The sequence below is a fragment of the Vitis vinifera genome, chromosome 11, assembly GCF_030704535.1.
Source record: "Vitis vinifera cultivar Pinot Noir 40024 chromosome 11, ASM3070453v1".
Classification (NCBI taxonomy): domain Eukaryota; kingdom Viridiplantae; phylum Streptophyta; class Magnoliopsida; order Vitales; family Vitaceae; genus Vitis; species Vitis vinifera.
The window spans coordinates 786955-807189 of NC_081815.1; the positions used below are offsets into that span (position 1 = coordinate 786955).

Genomic DNA, 20235 nt, shown 5'->3' on the forward strand with positions numbered 1-20235 from the left:
TAATACTCCAAAAATATTAAAATAATTAATTAAAATAAAATTAGTAAATTACTCTACATTCAAATGAAATAAAATCCTAATTCAATAACCATAAACTTTATTGAAAAATTTATATTTTTTTTTATTGGAAAATTTTCTAACATTCAATGATTTTGACCTAAAAGTATATAAAAACAATAAATATTTTGGAATCAATCATTTGAAATATAGAAAGAATTTTTTCTTCCCTTTGACATGGGAATTCTTGCTTGTTAAGGAAAAATATTATTGTGTCAATTCCTTTTTTTCCCTTATAAATAGTGGAAAATATCATGGATATCATTTACATTATACTTTTTACATATATTTTTTTATTATTTTAATTGGAAATTAAAACTAATGTGAAAGTCAACATTTTTGAAGAAAAATGTCGGTTTTATAAAAGTTTTGTTAAACATAAAATAAATATTATTTCTTTGAAATTATGATTTATTATTGGCTTTAAATTTTAACTAAAACAAAATTATAAAAAATCAAAAGAGATAAAGTAAATAATAAAAGAAATATCACCAATAAAAAAATTCAAAAGAGATCAAAATAAATAATAAAAAAATTACTCTTCTAAATTTCGAACGTGTACTCTTAGTTTATTTAAATTCTTTCATTTTAAACATTATAAATCGATCTTATAAATCTAAAATATAACTCGAGAATAATATCATTATATAATATATTTTCCAATTTTTTTATGTTAGAGAAAAAAAAATGGGGTAACTTATAAGGCTATAACAAATATTAAATAATAAAAAAATATGAGATAAATATGGAAAATAAATAAATAAGATATAGTTATTAAAAATGAGGCTGGTATAAAATACAGAAAGATGAAATTTTTACGGGCGCGTGCGACTTTTAATTTAGTTGTTTTTTTTTTTTCTCCTTTTATAATATCAATAACTTTTCATGCCTTGGAGAAACCCTAGAAAAAATTTGTTTATCGATTATAGGTTTGTCTGTCACAGATTCACATACTCTTTGGTGACAGTAAGTGACTGAGCCGTTGCCACTTATATGCTTCGGAGCGTCAATGGTTGGTGACTTTACCCGTGTCACCAAAAAGGAGAAAACCGCAGTCTAATAGACTAATGCAACTAAAGACCTGGAGCCGCAAAGAATCTCCGTGCAACCAGGGTGAGATATCGACACGTGTAGGATAAAGTGCAAGGAACCACTCGTCCTAGATGTACAGTGCATTGGTGCTACCGTTTCACATTCAGTTAAGCAAACATTTTTCATATGGAAAGAACAACTCACCCCGCACATATCCCTCTCATCGTCTTCTTCAATTCTGGAGAGAGAAAGAGAGCGAGGTGGGTTAGAGAGAGAAACTGCAGTAATTGGATGCATTTATCATCGTAGCAATGGCGATTTCAGGGTCGGAGTCTCAACTGCCTCCTCTGAAAGTGGTGGTTCCGTCGACGGAAGCGGAGTTCGTGAAATGCGACTCGTGTGGATTCACGGAGGAATGCACGCCGGAGTACATATCCCGTGTTCGTGAGAAGTACCACGGGCTGTGGATATGCGGACTCTGCGTGGAGGCGGTGAAGGACGAAGTCATGAGATCAGAGAGGGTCATCACCACCGAGGAGGCGCTGAACCGCCACATCAGTTTCTGCAAAGACTTCAGATCTTTCAGTCCACCAAATGCAACGGAGCATCCTATCTCCGCCATAGGCCGCCTTTTCCGCCGGAGCTTGGACTCGCCGAGATCTCTCCCGTCCACTCCCTCTGGCGAAGTAGATGTACCGCCGGAAAGCTGTTTCATTGAGTGACAATGCCCCGGATTCCAAGGTAACAATCATCGCTGCAAAATTTTGCAAGCACTAATTTAAGCCTCTATTGCTATATATATACTGTATGTGATATACGAAGTAACAATAAACCTACTAGTGTTGGGAGATCTTGTATATATAAATACATATATATTTAAAAGAATTTCGAAATTTTAGGTTCCAATATCTTCTTTTATTTTCCATTACCATTATCATAAAAACGGAAGTATGATAATCCAGGGATTGGCTTTGGCCATTCAGCATCTGTATAAATACAACTGAGTGATTCACCTTCTACGAAAATTCTAGTTTTGTCGGGGTTGAATAAGTTAACAGTGGATGATGAGCTGTATCTGTGGGGCGATATAGGATAGATGGAATAGAGGAATCTTACCATGTTAGTGGTCTGATATTTTTGGTAGGATTAGGTGGGTTCAGGCCCGTTTAAGGATTGGCTGTTTGTATAAAATGGCTTGTTTGGAAGTTATTTAGATGAGGACAATGGAGATAGTGGCTCAGTATGAATTTGCAGTGAGGAGGCTGCTAAGAGAGGAGTTGGAGAGCATGGCGAAACAGTAGGCTTAAGCTGATGTTAAGCATATTTACATTTAAGTTAGGAGGCTTGTATCCCTACATACGAAGGAATAGCCTCCAAAAGTACCCCAGAGAGAGTAGAAAATATTCTGCTGGCAAAGGGAAGGAGGGAAGGAGAATCAAAGCGAATAACAAGACAAAATTGCTTGCTCTGGAAATGGTAAAGCGTCCAAAGTCGAATTAATACCTGCCATCCCTATTCGCTTGCCCTTACTTCTCCACGAGAGAGTAATGAATGTGTTGGACCAACTCTATCATTGAATTTCAAGTACACTATGTGACATCAGTGTGGAGTGGTGAAGCGTAACAACCATGTAAGCCCCTAATTATTGCCAGAAAACCAGACTTCAGCTTGGAGCTTCGAGTTGGGCTTGTTTCCTTTTAGGTCAGGTCAGGTCCACCGTTCGTTAAGTCATTTAGAAGTTATCAATGTAAATTGAAGGAAAATGCTAAGCCATGAAGTTTCGTGCCAGAACTTCAAATCTCAACTGTTTATGAAAATTATGTAAGCAAATGAAATCATTTTTATCAACGTAACGGTTTTGATCATCATTTTCCGGTTAGCTTTTGGCACCGTGTAATGACACTGAACTGAATTGCTTCTTAAGCTAAGATTCAGACGACTTAATTGCTGAAACAGTATGGGACCTTTCTCACATAAGTATATAAAAGACAAGTGACTAATTTCAGTCCAATAGACATTCCAACATTCCTTTTGGAACTTTTCACGTGCCTTAACACCTGCAAATCATATAGATACTCCAATGAACTACCCCATAAGCGTGATTTTACCTGCTTCATCCCTCAGTACCTGTAAATTTAACCAGGAATCAATGGTATGATTCTGGAAATGAATCCTATATTTTTGCATTTGAATGTTTGAAGAAGCTTTGGGGGCATTATAAAGATAACAGCTATTATTATCTGCAGCACTGAATTGACAAAAATGGGGTTCATAATTATGCGGATGCAATAATCCTGTGCCAGAATCAAGCCCTTCGCAAGTTTGATATTTACACCCCTAAAAATGCTGAGAAGTTCAAGTGGAGCCAATGGAACGAAGAGAGTCAACTCACGCTATAAAAATTATTGTTCTGATTGGTTCTATTTTATTAGAACTGGAGTAAAAAACTAACAATAGTCTTAGAATCTCCATTTACATGTTTTGACACAGAAGGCCTAAACTTGAAAGCAGAATTTATCTGAAACCATCAATCGGATGGAAGATTATTCCCAATGAACAGACAGTACATACCTCCACAGTAGTTGCTAGCCAAAATTGATACCCTGAGCCAGTGGTAGCTCATTTCCATAATTGATTGTACTGTGGAAGGACAACAATTATAGGTCTTTTGTCAAATCCAAAAAATGCAACATAATGATAAAATACTCGAAATATAAGAAACATACACCCGCAACAAAATCAAACGGTTAAACCAAATTACCATGTTGAACGCCGCATGTATTGTTTCCAGGAGTCGCTTCCTGCTTCACGACCACCACCAGTTGCCTTTTCTCCCCCAAAAGCTCCACCAATCTCAGCTCCATTTGTAGGTATATTTACATTCACAATACCACAGTCACTTCCATGTGGCCTGTATAATACTCATATATGAACAAAATATTTCACAGGGACATTAATGCACTAGATCCACCAATCCCTTATGTGTCATGACATTCAACAACTGCCTCTTCACTCACATTCCATAACAAATCGCAGTGACAGGGGATAAGAAAAATATCTCTAGGCTCCTAAGGTAATCAGAACTAAATTTCAGGAACAGAACATATTCTCCCCACCGCTCCTGTTATCAACTACAATGATTTTTTAAAGATAGAAACAAGGTATGCACAATATGTTACATTGGTACAAGTGTCAAAATATAAATTGGCATAAAGTTTCTAATTCACCTTCTTCAAAAAGAACTAGGATTTAAGGACATGTTGAGCTAAGGAGAGCCCAACAGTTTTGAAAGTCCATGTAAGTGGCCATGATATTGAGAAATCATGTTTGGGTTTTCCAAGGGCAACAGCTCCTACTCAAAGGGCATTAAAATTTAAAGCACAACAAGACTTGGATGCAAGAGGCCAAAAGAAAAATGAGTCTGATAATATGATACTTCATGCATTATGTTTTATCAAAATAATAAAACAAATCATAAATGGCCAACAAGCCATCTTAATACAATCTCACAGTACTCACCCAATCCATTTGAAGATAACTTCAGGTTTGCGAGTGAAGATTGAACTACTCAATCCTTGTGGTACAGAGTTGTTCATTTCAACTGCTTCTTCAAAAGTCTGCACAAAGAGGAGTTTCCAAACATGAAAAGATAAGTTTGATCAGGAAGAGAAATAGACCACCAAGAGGGAGGAGAGTGACATCATTAACAGACTACCTGAAATTTCATCACATAAAGAACTGGACCGAACAATTCTTCCTTAACTACAGAGGCATTTGGAGAAATCTCAACGATTGTTGGCTGCACAAAATTTCCCTCAGATTCTACAGTGGACCCACCAATCAGAATATTTCCTCCCTGAATGTCCTTGGAAGAGTTTAGATTAACAAAACCCAAGAAAAAACGACATTCTGGTAAAATAAATTCTATCAAAAATTAATCCAAGCAGCTTTGAGATTAACCAACTAGTCTATAATCATTTTACAGCTTAATCTTTTAACCAGTGTGTGTACATATATACAGGTCCTTGAAGTCCTTGAAGTCCTGCTCTGAATTTCAAGAACCAGGAGATTTGTACCTATAAATTTAAGAACTTGTTTTATGTGTTTTCTTAAAAAAAAAAGAAAGAATCTGTACTGGATAGAGTTTTTCTCATTGCAGCTTTTAAGTGAAGAATATGAAAATCTACATGCATAATGAAATGGGTACATAGCAAATAATGTTTAGAAATAATTTCACTAAAAGATTACAAATGTACAAGTACAGCAAGGTATTGAATGCTTGCAGAAAAACAGATATAAATAATAATGGGTGCATGCGTCCATGGATGCATGTCTGTATGCTTGTAGAATAGTAACTCTATTTTTCTACAAGTGAAAGATACATGCCTGAAATTTTATGATCTCAATGCCCTTCTCAAAGTTCTCCTTCGAAGCACGAGTATGCAGTGGTCCAACAAGGGTACTTTTTTCTAAAGGGTCCCCCATTTTGACTTGTTTATAGACATCAATCAGTTGATTCAATACAGTCTCATATATACTTTCATGAACTAGCTGCATCCAAACGGACAAAAAATTGCCTGAAGAATTTGAACATCCATCTCCACACAAAAACTTATGACATTAAATATATAAAAGGAAATATATGTTACCAGCCTACGACACGTGGTGCAGCGCTGGCCAGCCGTGCCAACAGCAGCAAACAAAACAGACCGTACTGCTAGCCCAATGTCAGCATCTTCCATGATAATGATGGCATTGTTCCCACTTAATTCAAGCAAGCATTTACCAAATCTTTGGTTGACAGCTTGTTGGACCATTAGACCCACCTATAATTGCAAATGCAGAAGATGTGTATATGGTCATGCCCATGGAAAGAAAAACAGAACATGCAGCTTAAAAAGCAGTGTAAAGTATAAATTTGGCATGCATGTTAAATCACAAACAAATCAAAGACAAAACTGAGTAATTCATATGGCTTTGTAGTGAGGTTTACTAATCTAAACCTTTTGATCCAATTTTCACCTCATTTCATCAGGAATGGCATATATTGGCTGGTATTGTGCAATCCTCATAAGGTAAAATTACAATGGTTCAAAGATAGAACTATACTAATAAATCATGTGTGCAAGGCATCAGTAAGAAGGGAGAAACATAAAATTTCTTTAATGCCTAAATCATACCCCAAAGTCATTCTGAGATGAGGCTCAGTAAGCACAGAAGACAAATATTAAAACTTGGTATCCACAAGATTTTAAAATGTGGCGTCATCCCAAGTATTTGAGATCGACATTATCAACTACATAAATCCAATTTTACAACTTCTCATAAGTTTAACATTGACAAACCAAAAGGTCCGCATACATTATGGTGAATAGATAAAAACTTGGCATCTCACATAGATGTAATTCCAATAGCGCACAAGTATGTAAGCAGGGTACCTTTGAACTCCCAGTGAATGAAACCAGGGGAATGCGAGCGTCTTTTGATATGGCTTCACCAATTTCAGCACCTCCACAAAAAGAGGTGAATATTGCACCTGGCAAGTTGTTTTTCTCAAGAACTTCAGCCACTAGCTTTGTCACGGCAATGGTGACTAGTGGAGTTGTTGGAGCACCCTTCCTATAATGTAGGTTATGGTAAGTAGTCATTTTCTAGCATAAAACATGTAATTCAAGGAAACAAGAGTCTTCCTTCTTATAGAAAAGGATAAAGAGAACAAAATAAGTATTCTCTATTTTACCCATTAGCAATGGGTAACTAAAATTGTTTTGTTAGAAAAGGGAAAAAAAAAAAAAATTAGTTGGATGACTAAGTATCCATTTGGAACAAAAAATAGTCGTAACTTCTATATAGAATATAAGAACTCTTAGAGATTTATATTGAAAATGTAATGATTTTTAAGAACTTATTAAAAATTTGAGGAATTAAAAATTTTTTGCTACATCAAATTTTAAAAATTTTGAAAGTAATTTTTAAGTACATAAGGAAAACATATACTTTCTGTATAAGAGTTGCTACTTTTTATATAAAAGTTTATATTTCATAAAACAAAAAACAAGAAGTATATCCAAACAAAACCTGAGTTTACAATTTTTTGAACATGTATCAACACCAACCACATCCAAAGGAGCGAGTGGGGAGTATGAAAAGTCAAGAACTCTTTAAAACATAGATGAAAAAACAAGAATAGATGTTGAACAACATCATCTGATGTCATTGTTTCCAACTTATACCTCACACAGAACTCAAGAGACAGATATACAACTTACCACACAACACAATTACCACATACTAATGCGAGGCAGGCATTCCATCCTAAAGCACCACAGGAATAATGAAAATTATGGTCAGAAAGGGCAGCAGTATCGGTTATTTCATAAAATAGAAGACAACTTGAAATTTAAAGCAAGACTACTCATAGTACTAACTATATATAGTTCTAAAACTCAGGGAAAACTCATATATTTCTTTCTGAATAATATACATATTTTAAACTGACAAATTAAGGATATTCATGATTCTATTCGATTTGTAATCCTACAGGCATTACCAATTCAAATAACCTACTAACATGAATACAGAAAGAAAATCCCACCTAAAGAAGGGCTGTGACAAGATATGTGCTTGGGTATGATAATTTGAAATACAATTCAAAACCATCCTTCAAAATTAAACTCCTCCATTTATTAAAAGAAGAGAAAAGTGCACTATTTATTGTTAGTAGGAATTAACTAGATAAGTAGAACTAGCTAAGTTTGCAGGTGCTTCATGCTTACTAGCTATGACAATACTATACACCTCTACTAAATGGCATTAAGACTGATATAAAATGGGTTAATAAAGAACTATTACGTTCCCAAAGATTCTCACACAAACGATAGACATGAATTATCACGGTTTTATCATTACATGGATTGACATCAAAGGGAAAATTAAAGTTTCAAAGCTCACTCATAATAAGCTTGTTGGTTAAAACAGGAAAAAGAACGCACCAAGGACAGCACATGGAAAGTTGAAAGCAGTAATCACACCAACTATGCCCATGGGATTCCACACCTGTGGTATGTAAGGCACATAAACTAGGAGCAATGAGAACATAAATAATGTTGACAGTGGCTTTTTAAATTATCCTAGTCCAAAACTGGGTACAGTACTGCACCTCACACATCATATGGTCTGGACCTGTAAAAAATTGCAGATAAAAAAGGTCAAATTTAAAGTCTTGGAGATTTACTTTCTGAGTAAATATAAAGACACCAAAAGGAAAAATAAATCATAGCTCCAGACTGTCTGAAAGCAAATCAAAGATCAGAAGTAAATTTAATCAATTTTCTGAGCTGCCTATAGAAAAGCTTTCATATATAGTCATTAAAGAGCTGTAATAATTCTTGAAGCTTTTCACTAAGCCATCAAGAGAAACATGAAATAAGAAATGGCCAGTAATATAATGACTGAGCTCACGTTCAGAAGGTATGATGGATCCATTTATTTGTCGACTTAACCCAACAGCATAATCACACATATCAACAATTTCCTGCAAAGCAAATAAAAAATAAAAAATGGAGTTATTTGAAAATGGGAGAAAGGTAAACAAGGCCAAAAATTCATCTGAAAGATTATTGAGGTTTTTGTATGTGCTCATTCAGCTCTATGGACACTGTAAATCATTAAAATACACTCCTGCAAGTCTTTCCAGAGTTGACCTTCTCTAGGGTACGTGACAGGGCCCATGGCAGTTCTGAAATATGAACTTATATGTGTGACAATAAGAGTATGTTTGACAATGATTTCATAAAGCGTTTCTAATCATTTAATACTTAAAAGATAAAAAAATGTAAGTGTTACAAAAGTTAAAAACACTTTTAAAAATCACTACCAAGGACTATAAATCCATTGGTGAAATAGGCAACCTAAGAAATACACTTTGAAAAGTGTGTAGAAGACAAGCGGAGAGTTGGACCACCTATTCCACCATTTCATAAATTCAGAATATGCTATCGATTAGCCAAATGTAAGGAACCATCCGAGCTATTGATATGTGTAGTCAAATCCAAACCATTGAATAAAGGTAAAATGATCTGAAATGAGAGTATAAAATATGAGATCCTATTAAAAAGAAATGGGACCGGGTGTGAGTAGACGAGACTTGGGTACAAATAAATCACATCTAGACTAAGGTATAAGCAATTGGGCCCATTTGCCATGTGGTCTTTCAGGCCACCACTTTTCTGTACGTTTCCAGCCATAGAATATTAGAATGACCCTAAAGATGCACCAATTTGGATAAACACAGTAACTGGATAGATTTTCCTCTTACTAAAAAGCCAAAATAGGTTGAAACTTCCTTAAAAATAATACAAATAACAGATGCGTCATCTTGTCAAGTTGGTTTTTGACTAGTTGAACATATGCAGCACAAAGTGACCAAGTAAACCCCCTCCACAAAACCTCATTTCCGGCGGATGGACATAGAACGATGGCATGGAAATGAAAATGTTTCGATTATAACGCGGAAGCAGTTAAAGAAACAGAGATTCATGCATTCACCTGAGGCTTGTCTTAATGCAGCACAAAAGGACAATGCCTCATGGAACACTCTCAACATCAATCTCTAGCTCGCTTGTGAGTAAAAGAAAGGTTATACCTGAACCTCTCCGATTCCTTCAGCCAGTATTTTCCCCATCTCCAGCGACACAAGCCGACCAAGACTCCCCAATTTCGCTCTAAGCGCTTCCCCAATCTGCCTCACAATCTCACCTCGCTTCGGCGCCGGAATCTTCAACAACAACAAAAGAAACTGTCAACAAAACCAAAACCAGCCGCAAAATTTTCGCAACGACCATGCTCAATTCCACAAACCTTCATCCACGTCTTTGCTGCTTCACTGCAAGCCATCAGCCCCTCCTCGTAATCTTCAATAGACGCCTCCGTCACCACCGCAATCCTCTGCATCCAAAAACCGAAAATATTTTCACAAATTTCCAAAAACGAATCAATTACTCACATCTCCGTGATTCAAAGCTCCAAACCGATCGGATTCAAAGCGCGAAACCTGATTGTTCGACGGATTCACAGAAGAGACGAGCGGGCCGCGTGCCTTCCACTCTCCGTTGATGTAACATCCAGGATTCGCCGGACCGACTCCGATCTCCGCCAGAAATTGGTACTCTTTTCTCTCGAAAGACATCTCCACAACTGCGATGATTCTCTAGGATTAAGATCAAAACCTCAGATAACAAAAACACCTCAGAAATGCAATTAAGATTGGGAACGAGAGACGATGCGATCAGAGAGAAGAACGACAAGGATTCACCGATTTAAGTAACCGGTTGAAAGGATAAAATTTGTGTGAGTGTCGCCTTCTTCCATGTTTTTATTCGACTATTTATATGGGTTTTTAAATAAAAGGTTATCTTTATAAGAAAAAAACGAAGATATATCTATCAAAATAAGGCCAAAAATAAAATTATTTGAGGTGGGCGCCACTAGGAAACCAACCCGGGAGGTATGGAGCCGCGCGTGAACTGACCATGAAGTCATGTGCACTGATGTGTCAAGTAGTGGCTGGGTATGCTTGGAGCTGTCGTGTCGCCCCGTCCAAATTGAACTTTTTTATCATTATGTACATGGGCTTTATAATGAAGGCCCACGGTGGATCGAGCCCAACTTTGAGGGTGGGGCTCGGTAGTCCCCATCCGAAACAAAGGTTTCATTTTTGTACGTTATGAATTCAAGTTACAGCCTACTTTTAAAAAATTTAGAAAACAATTCAAGTGTTTTTTAACGAAGCATTTGGGAGGTGCTTTTTTAAAAAGACACTTTAAAATATTTCAAATATTCCTAAAATACTCGGAATGTTTTTGCTACCCTTCTTTCTCTTTCGCTCTCTTTAATTTTTTATGAAAATCTCTCATCAACAATAGAATAATTAATATCTATTAATAATTTTGAGATTTTATACAATTTCATCGAAAATCACTATAAGCTTATCATATAATAAATTCAATAATATCAATTTCTAATTTTTTTATATAGTCTACATTATTTCTATTTTCATAATTATAAAACTAATTTTTTTAGTTTTTTTAACAATATAAATATTTATATATTTTTTTGTAATAATTTTTTTTGTTTATTATAATTTTTTTTTTGTAATTAATATCATTTTTAGTAATTTATTAATATTAAAAAAGTTTTTTTCGGAAGTGTTGTAGAAAAAAAACACTTGTAGTAAAAACACTTTTATTAGAAGTACAATAAAATACTCTTGATATTCATTTGCATCATTCCTATATAATATAATAATTTAAGTTTTTGAGTTAAATTGTTAAGATCATATCAAAGCCTAGATTTTCAATTTTTGACAATCATATCTAAAAAATCAATTAGTATTTAATGACAATAGACTCAAAAGTCAAATCTCCTTTGATGGAATGGGTGACCTATCATTGGTTTAAGAGTCAATGTTGTGTTCTTATATAAAAGCTGTTGTTAGTTTGGTATCCTATTTAAATTAAATTAATAATTTTGTTTTATTTATCTTTGCTCAAGATTTTGCATACATTGGCTATAACAACTAGAGATAGCAGTGAAATCAATCCAAAATAAAAATAAAATAAGAATGATTGAATTTATTAAAAAAAAGTGAGAATTTTAAAGGGATAATTTTATTCATCATCCTTAAATTTTTAGCTTAATACAACTAATTTGTATTAGTTTAAAAATTCGTGAAATACCCTCATTTTTTCAATTAGTGGGAAGGAAGATGAAAATATGAAATGAGAAAAATAGGAAATACATATGACGAAATTTCAAATTAATGAAGGGTAAGTGTATTTACCTAAAAACATCATGAAAGTAAATGAAATTAACCTAATTTTAAAATGAAATATTTTTTAATTACAAAAAAAGTTTACTTATATTAGATTATAGTTGTGACGTGTATTAAATTTATTAGGAATGTGAGAATTTTAAAAGGAAAATATTTTTAAATATTTTTCAGAAAGTTTACTTAGTTTTGGTTATAACTTGTTTTATATCCACAAAACCTCTCAAAAGCTTTTATGGATGGTTTTCATAAAAATTATATATCTTATAATGCAATTGAAGTTCTTGATTTATTGACTAACGATTTAATTAATTAAAAAAATCTTTAAAATAAAAAAAAGTTATAATTGACGGATAAAAAACTGCCTATTCACCGGCCTTTTTTAAAATGTACTGTTGATGGGTTTGAAATTTGAAATTCCACGACTTATTTAATTTTTGTTAATGTGGCTTTATATGAGTTTTGATGATTTTATTTTATTTTTTATTAAAATAATATCGGAATCTTGGTCGCTAGGAGTCATGAATTGTAAACTTCCTTGCTTTGAAGATTCCAGTTCCACTGGTGGAACTTCTTCCCAAAGTTTAAAAGAGCCTTTTTTTGAGGGGCCCAAATTAATTTCATATATTTGATTTAAGGAAAAGTTTATAGCACTCAATAGGCATCTTGTGAAAGTTGTATATTATAATCATATTATACTCTGATATTTTCACTTCTTTTAAGTTCAAATTGGTCAAAAACATTTGAGGAATTCAAATTGGCTGGATTCATTTGATTGAGGTACTATGTTATTATTATATTATAATTACATTGTTTTTACTTAATCTTGTTTATCACATTTTTCATACTTTTCTCATATTCTTCAAACTCTTAGTTATATCATTCAATCTGTTGTCATATCGATTACCTCCTTATTTTAAACGTGTCAACTAAGATTAGATAAGAACATATCTGATTGTATAGAATTTTAAAATTTTAATCGTTGACCCCAATATAATATATATTTAAAGTATTTTCATAAATTTATAGAATTCACGTTGATTTGATATATTTGATTTAGTATATATTATTGTATGTTTCTTAAATCCGACAGTTCATGATAAATTAACATATCTTTTAAGGATTACTTTGATATATATTGATGATTTATTATTTGATATTATCTTATTTTCGTACTTTTTTCACATTCTTCAACTTTTTAGTTATGTTATTTGATATGTTGTCACATAAATCATATTCTTATATTAAATATTTTAATTAAGATTAGACAATAATATTTGTTATAACGTTGAATCTTTTGATATTATTTATTGACCCTTATATAATATATATAACAAATATTTCCTATATTCGTATAGTTCACATTGATTTGATATATTTGATTTAGTATATATTATTCTATATTTTTTAAACCCAATCGTTAATAATATTTGATCTATTATGATATCATTTCCCAAAATTATTTTTTTAATATTAACTATGTAATTGGATTATTTAGATAAGTTACTTTCAAATTGCCTCTTATTAGACTTAGACATGAGACGACCGGCTATAAAGGGTTGCGATCTATTTTTGTAATTTCAAATACGATCCAAATTGTTTGGTAATCTTTTTACTATTAGAATTTGAAAGTTAGTTGATTATCGGATAGCTTCGAAGGAGCCATCGCAATAATTTGATCGCTTTTCAACTGCAAGTTAATGTTTTTATGCGAGTGCTAATGTTTTTTCAAGATGATGTCGTGTCAAGAAAAGTGACGCTGCATATTGGAATGACGAAAAAAAGGGAGATATTACGGTGCACGACTTCAATCATGCTATCTAATCATTTAATAAACACGTGGATCCTAGGATGGACATATGACTCACACGTGGTGCCAGAGAAGGAAGTAGGTTGGAAATTTCAGAGTCGTACTTACTATTTTATCATATTCATTGAGTGTAAGTTGAGGTTTCTTTTATTTTGTTTGAGGATTAGGCTATGGACCCCATGAGGGTAGCCAACTCCCATCCCGCCTCCACCTCATTATTACATTTTATTTTTAATATAATAATAAAATTTAAATCATATTTGGTTAATCATGACGTGTAATAAAATTTATTTTGTTGATTATAGAAATAAGATATTATTTTTTGTTATATTTTATATTCAAATATGAAAATATTATAAAACAATTTTTATATAAATATATTAATAATAAATTAAAAGATGAAATATAATATTGCGTGAATTATAATTTTATTATTTTCATATTTTTTAGACTAAAAAAAATATGTAAGAGAGATTTGTTCTATGATACAATATCATAATGTTATGTCATATTCCATGTGATCAGTAAAACAAACTAAGATTATATTTGACTAATAAGATATAATATGAGAAGATAAAATATCGGATAACATGTCGGAGGAGTGGTATGACATATTATATAATGTTATAAATAAAAAAGTATTAATTAAAAAAATTATAAATTTGTGGTTACCAATTTCAAGCAAGTTTGGAACATTTTTTTATTTTTTTATAAACTAAATATAAATAGAATATAATACATGGATATGATATTCTTAAACATCCGTATCATATTTTACCATATTTATTCTATTTTTATATGGATAAGATATGCTTAAACATGCATATTATATTTTATAATATCAAACTAATAAAATAGAAAATTATAAATGAATACATAAAAATTAACAAAAAAAATATATAATAATGGGGTTGGCCGCTTGAAAAAGCCATGCCATGCAGAGAAAATGAATTAAAATATATATATATATATATATATATATATATATATATATATATATATATATATTCCAAAACCACAGGATCAAAAAGCAGACGTGTGCCACGCGTTTGTTAGATATGCCACTATGCACGCGCTTCATCCTCGTCGATGACAAACAAGAAACTACGCAGAAGCTGCTTCTCTTGTTCACGACGTCTCCTCCGATTCCCCCTTTTTCGTCTTATTCTTCCTTCTTCTGTAAGCAGTTTCTGATCCTATGCAACCCACCTCTCGCTTTACAAAGTATTCGTCTGTATTTTTTTTTTCTTTTTATTTTTTTCCTTTTATTTTTTTTATTTTTTTCTATTTGGGTTGTGAATATATTCGGATTTTGGTCATTACGTCTTCGTCCTTGACTCTGGTTTAGAAAATAGGGGTCTGGTTTGCAGGAATTTGAAGCCTCCTGGACCTTCCGTTTTCTCTCAAATCAGGCTTTTGATTTCTGGGTATTATGGAACAGTGGGTGTCAGGGTGTTAATTTGGTGGGAAGTTAGGGTTAGAGGGAGCGGAAAATGACAGAGTCTAGAGGCGCTTACCGCACTAGACATTCTCGATTTCGTGGAGCTTTTAATGGAATTTGTGCTTTGGTTATGTTTCTGTTCTTGTTCTTTAACCGGAGCGATTTTATGGCAAAATCGTTCGTGGTGAATTCGCCTTCGGTTCTCCATCCTCAGTGGAGATTGAGAGGCGGTTTCTACAGTAATGGGGTTGAGGTGATTCGCCGGAGAACTGCCCAAGAAAATGTTAGTTCGTCGGATTTTGATACCACTCTCGGTGATGATGACGACGAAGAAGACGGGGTGTTCCAAGGCAATTTGACGGTGAAAAATCCAAAATTCTGTGAAGAGTTGTTAGAACATAAGGGTTACCGGAGCCGGTGTGAGTACTTGATTGCCCATCCTGACTGTAACTCCGGCGGAATTTTCAATTACATTATGTTCTTCTACTGTAACTGCGAGTCAATCAGCTTTTTGGGGTATTTGTTATTGGGAATTTGGCTCGTGACTCTGTTCTATATGCTGGGCAACACTGCAGCAGACTACTTCTGTTGCTCTTTAGAGAAGCTTTCAAGTCTCCTGAAGCTTCCGCCCACTGTTGCAGGGGTTACTCTCCTCCCACTGGGGAATGGGGCCCCCGATGTGTTTGCCAGCATTGCTGCTTTCATGGGGAAAAATTCAGGTGAAGTGGGGCTCAACAGTGTGTTGGGTGGAGCGGTCTTTGTTACCTGCATTGTTGTGGGGGCTGTTTCTCTTGGGGTTGCAGACAAGAGGGTTCAGATAGATAAGAAATGCTTTGTCAGAGATATGTGCTTTTTTCTATTCACTCTCTTGTCCCTTGGTATTGTTTTGCTTGTTGGTGAGGTGAGTGTTGGAGGGGCAATTGCCTTTGTTTCAATCTATATTGTATATGTTTTCTTTGTTGCTGCAAATGAGATTTTGAGGAAACATGCCAGGAGCTTGAGGTTGGATGCTGTAACCCCATTGCTTCCGGTCACAGCATTTATTTTCTCCCATGGAAATGATGAGAATGATTCAGTTTACACCTCATTGCTCGAGTCTGACTCTGAAAATGATGTGCCGCATCTCCAAACCAAGCTGCCCCAGTGGATGTGGGCTTCCCATATGGCAATTTACTCGAACCAATCTCTGAAGTCTGGTGTAGAAGAGAATTCAAAGCCTGTCTGGGGTTGGAACGATGGGGACACGATGAACAACAACCCATACTTCTCTTGCTCTAGATTATGCTCATTTCTAGAGATGCCATTGATCCTGCCACGGCGACTGACAATCCCTATAGTTGAAGAGGAGCGGTGGTCGAAGGGGTATGCTGTGGCCAGTGTCACATTGGCCCCCATTCTTCTTGCATTTCTATGGAACACCCAAGATAGCCCATCTGTTTTGAGTGGAGGAATCACATATCTTATTGGTGTTGCACTTGGCGGTACCCTTGGAATTCTTGCATACCTTTACACTGTTTCTGAGGAGCCGCCTCGCAACTTCCTACTTCCATGGGTTTTTGGAGGGTTTTTTATGAGCATAGTCTGGTTCTACATTGTTGCAAATGAGCTTGTAGCTCTGCTGGTGGCATTGGGTGTGATATTTGGAATCAACCCATCAATCCTCGCGATAACTGTACTGGCATGGGGTAACTCAATGGGTGATTTAATGTCCAATGTTGCTTTGGCAATGAATGGGGGAGATGGAGTGCAGATTGCCATGTCAGGATGCTATGCTGGTCCTATGTTCAACACACTTGCTGGCTTGGGGATCTCAATGCTGCTTGGAGCCTGGTCTAGCAGGCCTGCCTCATACATAATTCCTCGAGATGGCACCTTGTTCTGCACAATGGGGTTTCTTGTATCAGGGCTTATCTGGTCACTCATTGTGTTGCCGCGAAGCGATATGCGACCTACCAAAACATTAGGATTTGGCTTAGTTACCATCTATTTGATATTCCTCCTAGTCAGGGTATTCACCTCTATGGGTGTCATGTCATTTGATGGTATTAGTTGATGAACCGAAAAACTAGTGAAGTTTGATGATTATGGCAGGGAGCTGGAGCAGTGGGAAGCATCAATCCTTATCTCAGCAAGGATTAGAAGGATGAAAATCTTGCAGGGCTTGTACATTATTAAGTTGGAATGAGAATGTTGATGCCTTAGTTGTATCCCACAACAATTTCTACATAAACACAAGTAGATTACAAATTCCATACCAATGCAGAAGTTTAGTACCAAATCGTTTTCTGTTACTCCTATTACTCGGTTTTCTTAATAGTTTTGGCTTCTTCATGTCCAGGTTTTCCAGTTGATCCACGGATCACTTAGATCAATTTTTAAGTCTACTTGTACAGGCTTGTGAATGAACACTGCTACTGATTTGGATGAGTTTTGAAGTCATCATTTGCCTGTCTCTACTCATGGCAGGTTCCTTAGCTTGTGATTTTTGTTATAGGTTTGTTGAACCGTTTGCAGGGTTGAAGGAGATTTAAGCAACCAGGACACTTCTCACGCTACGTTGACTGCCTTATTTAGTTTTAGTTGAATAAAAATATGAAATAAGGTTAAAAGAAAAATGTGAAGACATACCAGATATGTCTAGCTATGATACAAATAATGTATGGTGCAAAGAATATCATACTTTTATCATATGATTAGAATCGGGAATATGACAAAAGTAGAAATAATTATAATGAATATGAGATTTAATGGATTATTCTTTGATTAACGAATTAATAAAAGCAAATGTCATGAAAAGTACGAAGAATATGATTGATAAATATAACCAAAATTATAATAATCAATCTATTATTTTTTTATTAATATTTTAATAAATGTGGATGTGATAAGATGTAATATAAGATACGAAGAAGAATGTGATAAAAAATATAAATTATGATAAAAAATATTTAAAGGTTTATTATTTGGTAATAAATGTGGATGTGACAAGATGTGATATAAGATACGAATAATGTGATAAAAAATATGAATTATGACAAAAATATATATATATTTAAAGGTTTATTCTTTGGTAATAAAAATGGCTGTGATAAATAGTAAGAGTAATATGTAACTAGTTGAATTTTATTTATTTTTAATTATAAAAGGCCTTTATAAATATTTTAAAATTTACGACGGCCAGGATCATCCAGTGAAAAAATGAGCGAGATCTGAGCCGTCAAACTGAACGCTGCGAGTCAAAATGGAGTTGTTGGTTTTTAACTTCTATCCACTCGTGGAAACGCCAACCGCCACGGCCCTCAGCTTCAGTTGGTGTCCATTTCTTCCCCCGATCCAACCTCTGAATTTTCCGATTTGACGGAAAATTCGCGTTCCGGCGCTGCAAGATCCGATTTGCCTTGCCAAATCCGGCGAAAAAACCGACCATGATGCACATGACTCTGTACTGGGGCACGCAGGTGACCCTCCTCTTCTCCTCCTGGAAGACCGATTCATGGCCGAGTTACGCCCTCTCTTTACTCGCCTGCTTCCTCTTCTCCGTCTTCTACCAGAACATGGAAGACCGGCGGCTCAGATTCAAGACTCTCGCCTCCACCCCCGCCGCCGCGCCGCCCTCGCAGTCGGCTGCCACTTTTCTCCTATTCAAACTCGGACGCGGCCGCACCCGCTGGGGCAACCCGTCAAGGATCGCTGAGGCGGTTCTGTTCGGAGTGAACTCGGCGATCGGATACTTGCTTATGCTGGCGATCATGTCGTTTAACGGAGGTGTGTTCGTGGCCATTGTTTTGGGGCTTTCGGTTGGGTACTACTTGTTCAGGAACGGAGATCAGGAAGAGGTGGTGGAGGTGGAGAACTCGTGTGCCTGTTCCTGAGATCTTGATCTCCGTTTGGATTCCGAGAAGAAAAGGGAAGAAAATTTACGAATTTGTGTTAATATCATAGGTTTTGGCTTTGTATTGGCTCTGTTTGAATTGCTCTTGAAGAATGTCTGAATCCTAATTTTCCCTCTATATGTTGTCTGTGTTCTTGTAAATGCAATTCTTTCCTTTCATATCTTACATTTTCTCACTAACCAAACATGCTTTTGTGGTTATAAGGACCTTTCCTAGGTTCACATTCATTTTGGGTTGCGTTGCTGATTAAGATAAGCACCTTACTTGTAGAAATTACTACTTACCTTTTTTTTCTTTACATTGTTCTCAGTAACTAAGCTTGCTTATCATGGCAAATTATAGGACTTTTTTCTAGGTTCACATTCACCTTGGGTTGTATTGCTGATTAAGAAAAGCACCTCAGCTATATAAATTGGAAATGTCCTTTCTTTCCCTACATTTTCTCAGTAACCAAACATGCTTTCCATGGAACAGTATAGTACTTTTTCTAGGTTCATATTCGATTCTGGACCTTCTGGTCGCATTCCTCATTAGGATGAACACCTTAGCTATAATATTAATACCCTTTCTTTCCTTACATTCTTCTCTGTAACCATACATGCTTATCATGGAAAAAGTGTAGAACTTTTTTTAGGTTCACATTCCATTTGAGTTGCATTACTGATTAAAATAAGCTCCCTTGCGATATAAATTAGTAATTACCTTTCTTTCCTTGCATTCTTTTCTATAACCATGCATGCTTATCATGGAACAGTGTAGGACCTTTTCTAGGTTCACAATCTATTTGGGTTGCATTCATGATTAAGATAAACACCTTAGCTATATAGATTAGTAATTTTCTTTCCTTAATTTTCTTATAAATTAGTAATTACCTTTCTTTCCTTGCATACTTCTATGTAACCATACATGCTTCTCATGGAACAGTATAGGGCCTCTTCTAGGTTCACATTCTATTTGGGTTGCATTCATGATTAAGATAAACAACTTAGTTATATAGATTAGTAATTACCTTTCTTTCCTTAAGTTTCTTATAAATTAGTAATTACCTTTCTTTCCTTAAATTCTCTCCGCAACCAGACATAATTATCATGGAACAGGATAGGACTTTATCTAGGTTCACACTATATTTGGGTTGCATTACTGATTATGATAAGATCCTTTGCCATATAAATTA

At 34.8% G+C, this 20235-nt stretch overlaps 4 protein-coding genes across 7 annotated transcripts; 3 read left to right on the plus strand and 1 right to left on the minus strand.

The window, feature by feature from the left end:
* Window positions 1-955: 955 nt before the first annotated feature.
* On the minus strand, window positions 956-10495 carry LOC100252622 (aldehyde dehydrogenase family 7 member). Of its 4 annotated transcripts, none has more exons than XM_010657811.3 (15): window positions 10142-10495; window positions 9949-10035; window positions 9734-9865; window positions 8551-8623; window positions 8249-8271; window positions 8082-8145; window positions 7359-7404; window positions 6528-6708; window positions 5739-5915; window positions 5476-5640; window positions 4805-4945; window positions 4609-4706; window positions 3851-4000; window positions 3661-3729; window positions 956-1843 (listed from the first exon to the last, which is right to left on the minus strand). In XM_010657811.3, the coding sequence occupies exons 1-14, from the start codon at window positions 10274-10276 to the stop codon at window positions 3675-3677; spliced, it is 1527 nt and encodes a 508-aa protein (XP_010656113.1). In that variant the 5' UTR covers window positions 10277-10495; the 3' UTR covers window positions 956-1843; window positions 3661-3674. The 4 variants fall into 4 exon arrangements, with proteins under 4 accessions (XP_010656113.1, XP_010656112.1, XP_059596517.1 ...); XM_010657810.3 differs by lacking the exon at window positions 956-1843 and adding an exon at window positions 2853-3216; XM_059740534.1 differs by lacking the exons at window positions 956-1843; window positions 5476-5640 and adding an exon at window positions 2853-3216.
* Window positions 1401-1995, plus strand: LOC100257759 (uncharacterized). The gene has a single exon (XM_002277977.4). It carries the CDS (start codon window positions 1401-1403, stop codon window positions 1809-1811), a length of 411 nt encoding a protein of 136 aa, XP_002278013.1. The 3' UTR covers window positions 1812-1995.
* A 4256-nt stretch (window positions 10496-14751) lies between the features above and the next one.
* Window positions 14752-17446, plus strand: LOC100249061 (cation/calcium exchanger 4). Its single transcript, XM_002277797.5, has one exon. The coding sequence runs from the start codon at window positions 15221-15223 to the stop codon at window positions 17219-17221; it is 2001 nt and encodes a 666-aa protein (XP_002277833.1). The 5' UTR covers window positions 14752-15220; the 3' UTR covers window positions 17222-17446.
* Window positions 17447-18429: 983 nt separating this feature from the next.
* Window positions 18430-19334, plus strand: CTR1 (copper transporter). The gene has a single exon (NM_001281256.3). The coding sequence runs from the start codon at window positions 18594-18596 to the stop codon at window positions 19038-19040; it is 447 nt and encodes a 148-aa protein (NP_001268185.3). The 5' UTR covers window positions 18430-18593; the 3' UTR covers window positions 19041-19334.
* Window positions 19335-20235: the final 901 nt, after the last annotated feature.

Coding starts and splice junctions, on each gene's coding strand:
- LOC100257759 (XM_002277977.4), top strand. CDS start 1,401: ATGGCGATTTCAGGGTCGGAGTCTCAACTGCCTCCTCTGAAAGTGGTG.
- LOC100252622 (XM_010657811.3), bottom strand. CDS start 10,276: ATGTCTTTCGAGAGAAAAGAGTACCAATTTCTGGCGGAGATCGGAGTC. Junction 10,036..10,141: donor TGAATCCGTCGAACAATCAG/GTTTCGCGCTTT, acceptor TTTTGGATGCAG/AGGATTGCGGTGGTGACGGA. Junction 8,272..8,550: donor ATCCATCATACCTTCTGAAC/GTGAGCTCAGTC, acceptor AATTTTTTACAG/GTCCAGACCATATGATGTGT.
- LOC100249061 (XM_002277797.5), top strand. CDS start 15,221: ATGACAGAGTCTAGAGGCGCTTACCGCACTAGACATTCTCGATTTCGT.
- CTR1 (NM_001281256.3), top strand. CDS start 18,594: ATGATGCACATGACTCTGTACTGGGGCACGCAGGTGACCCTCCTCTTC.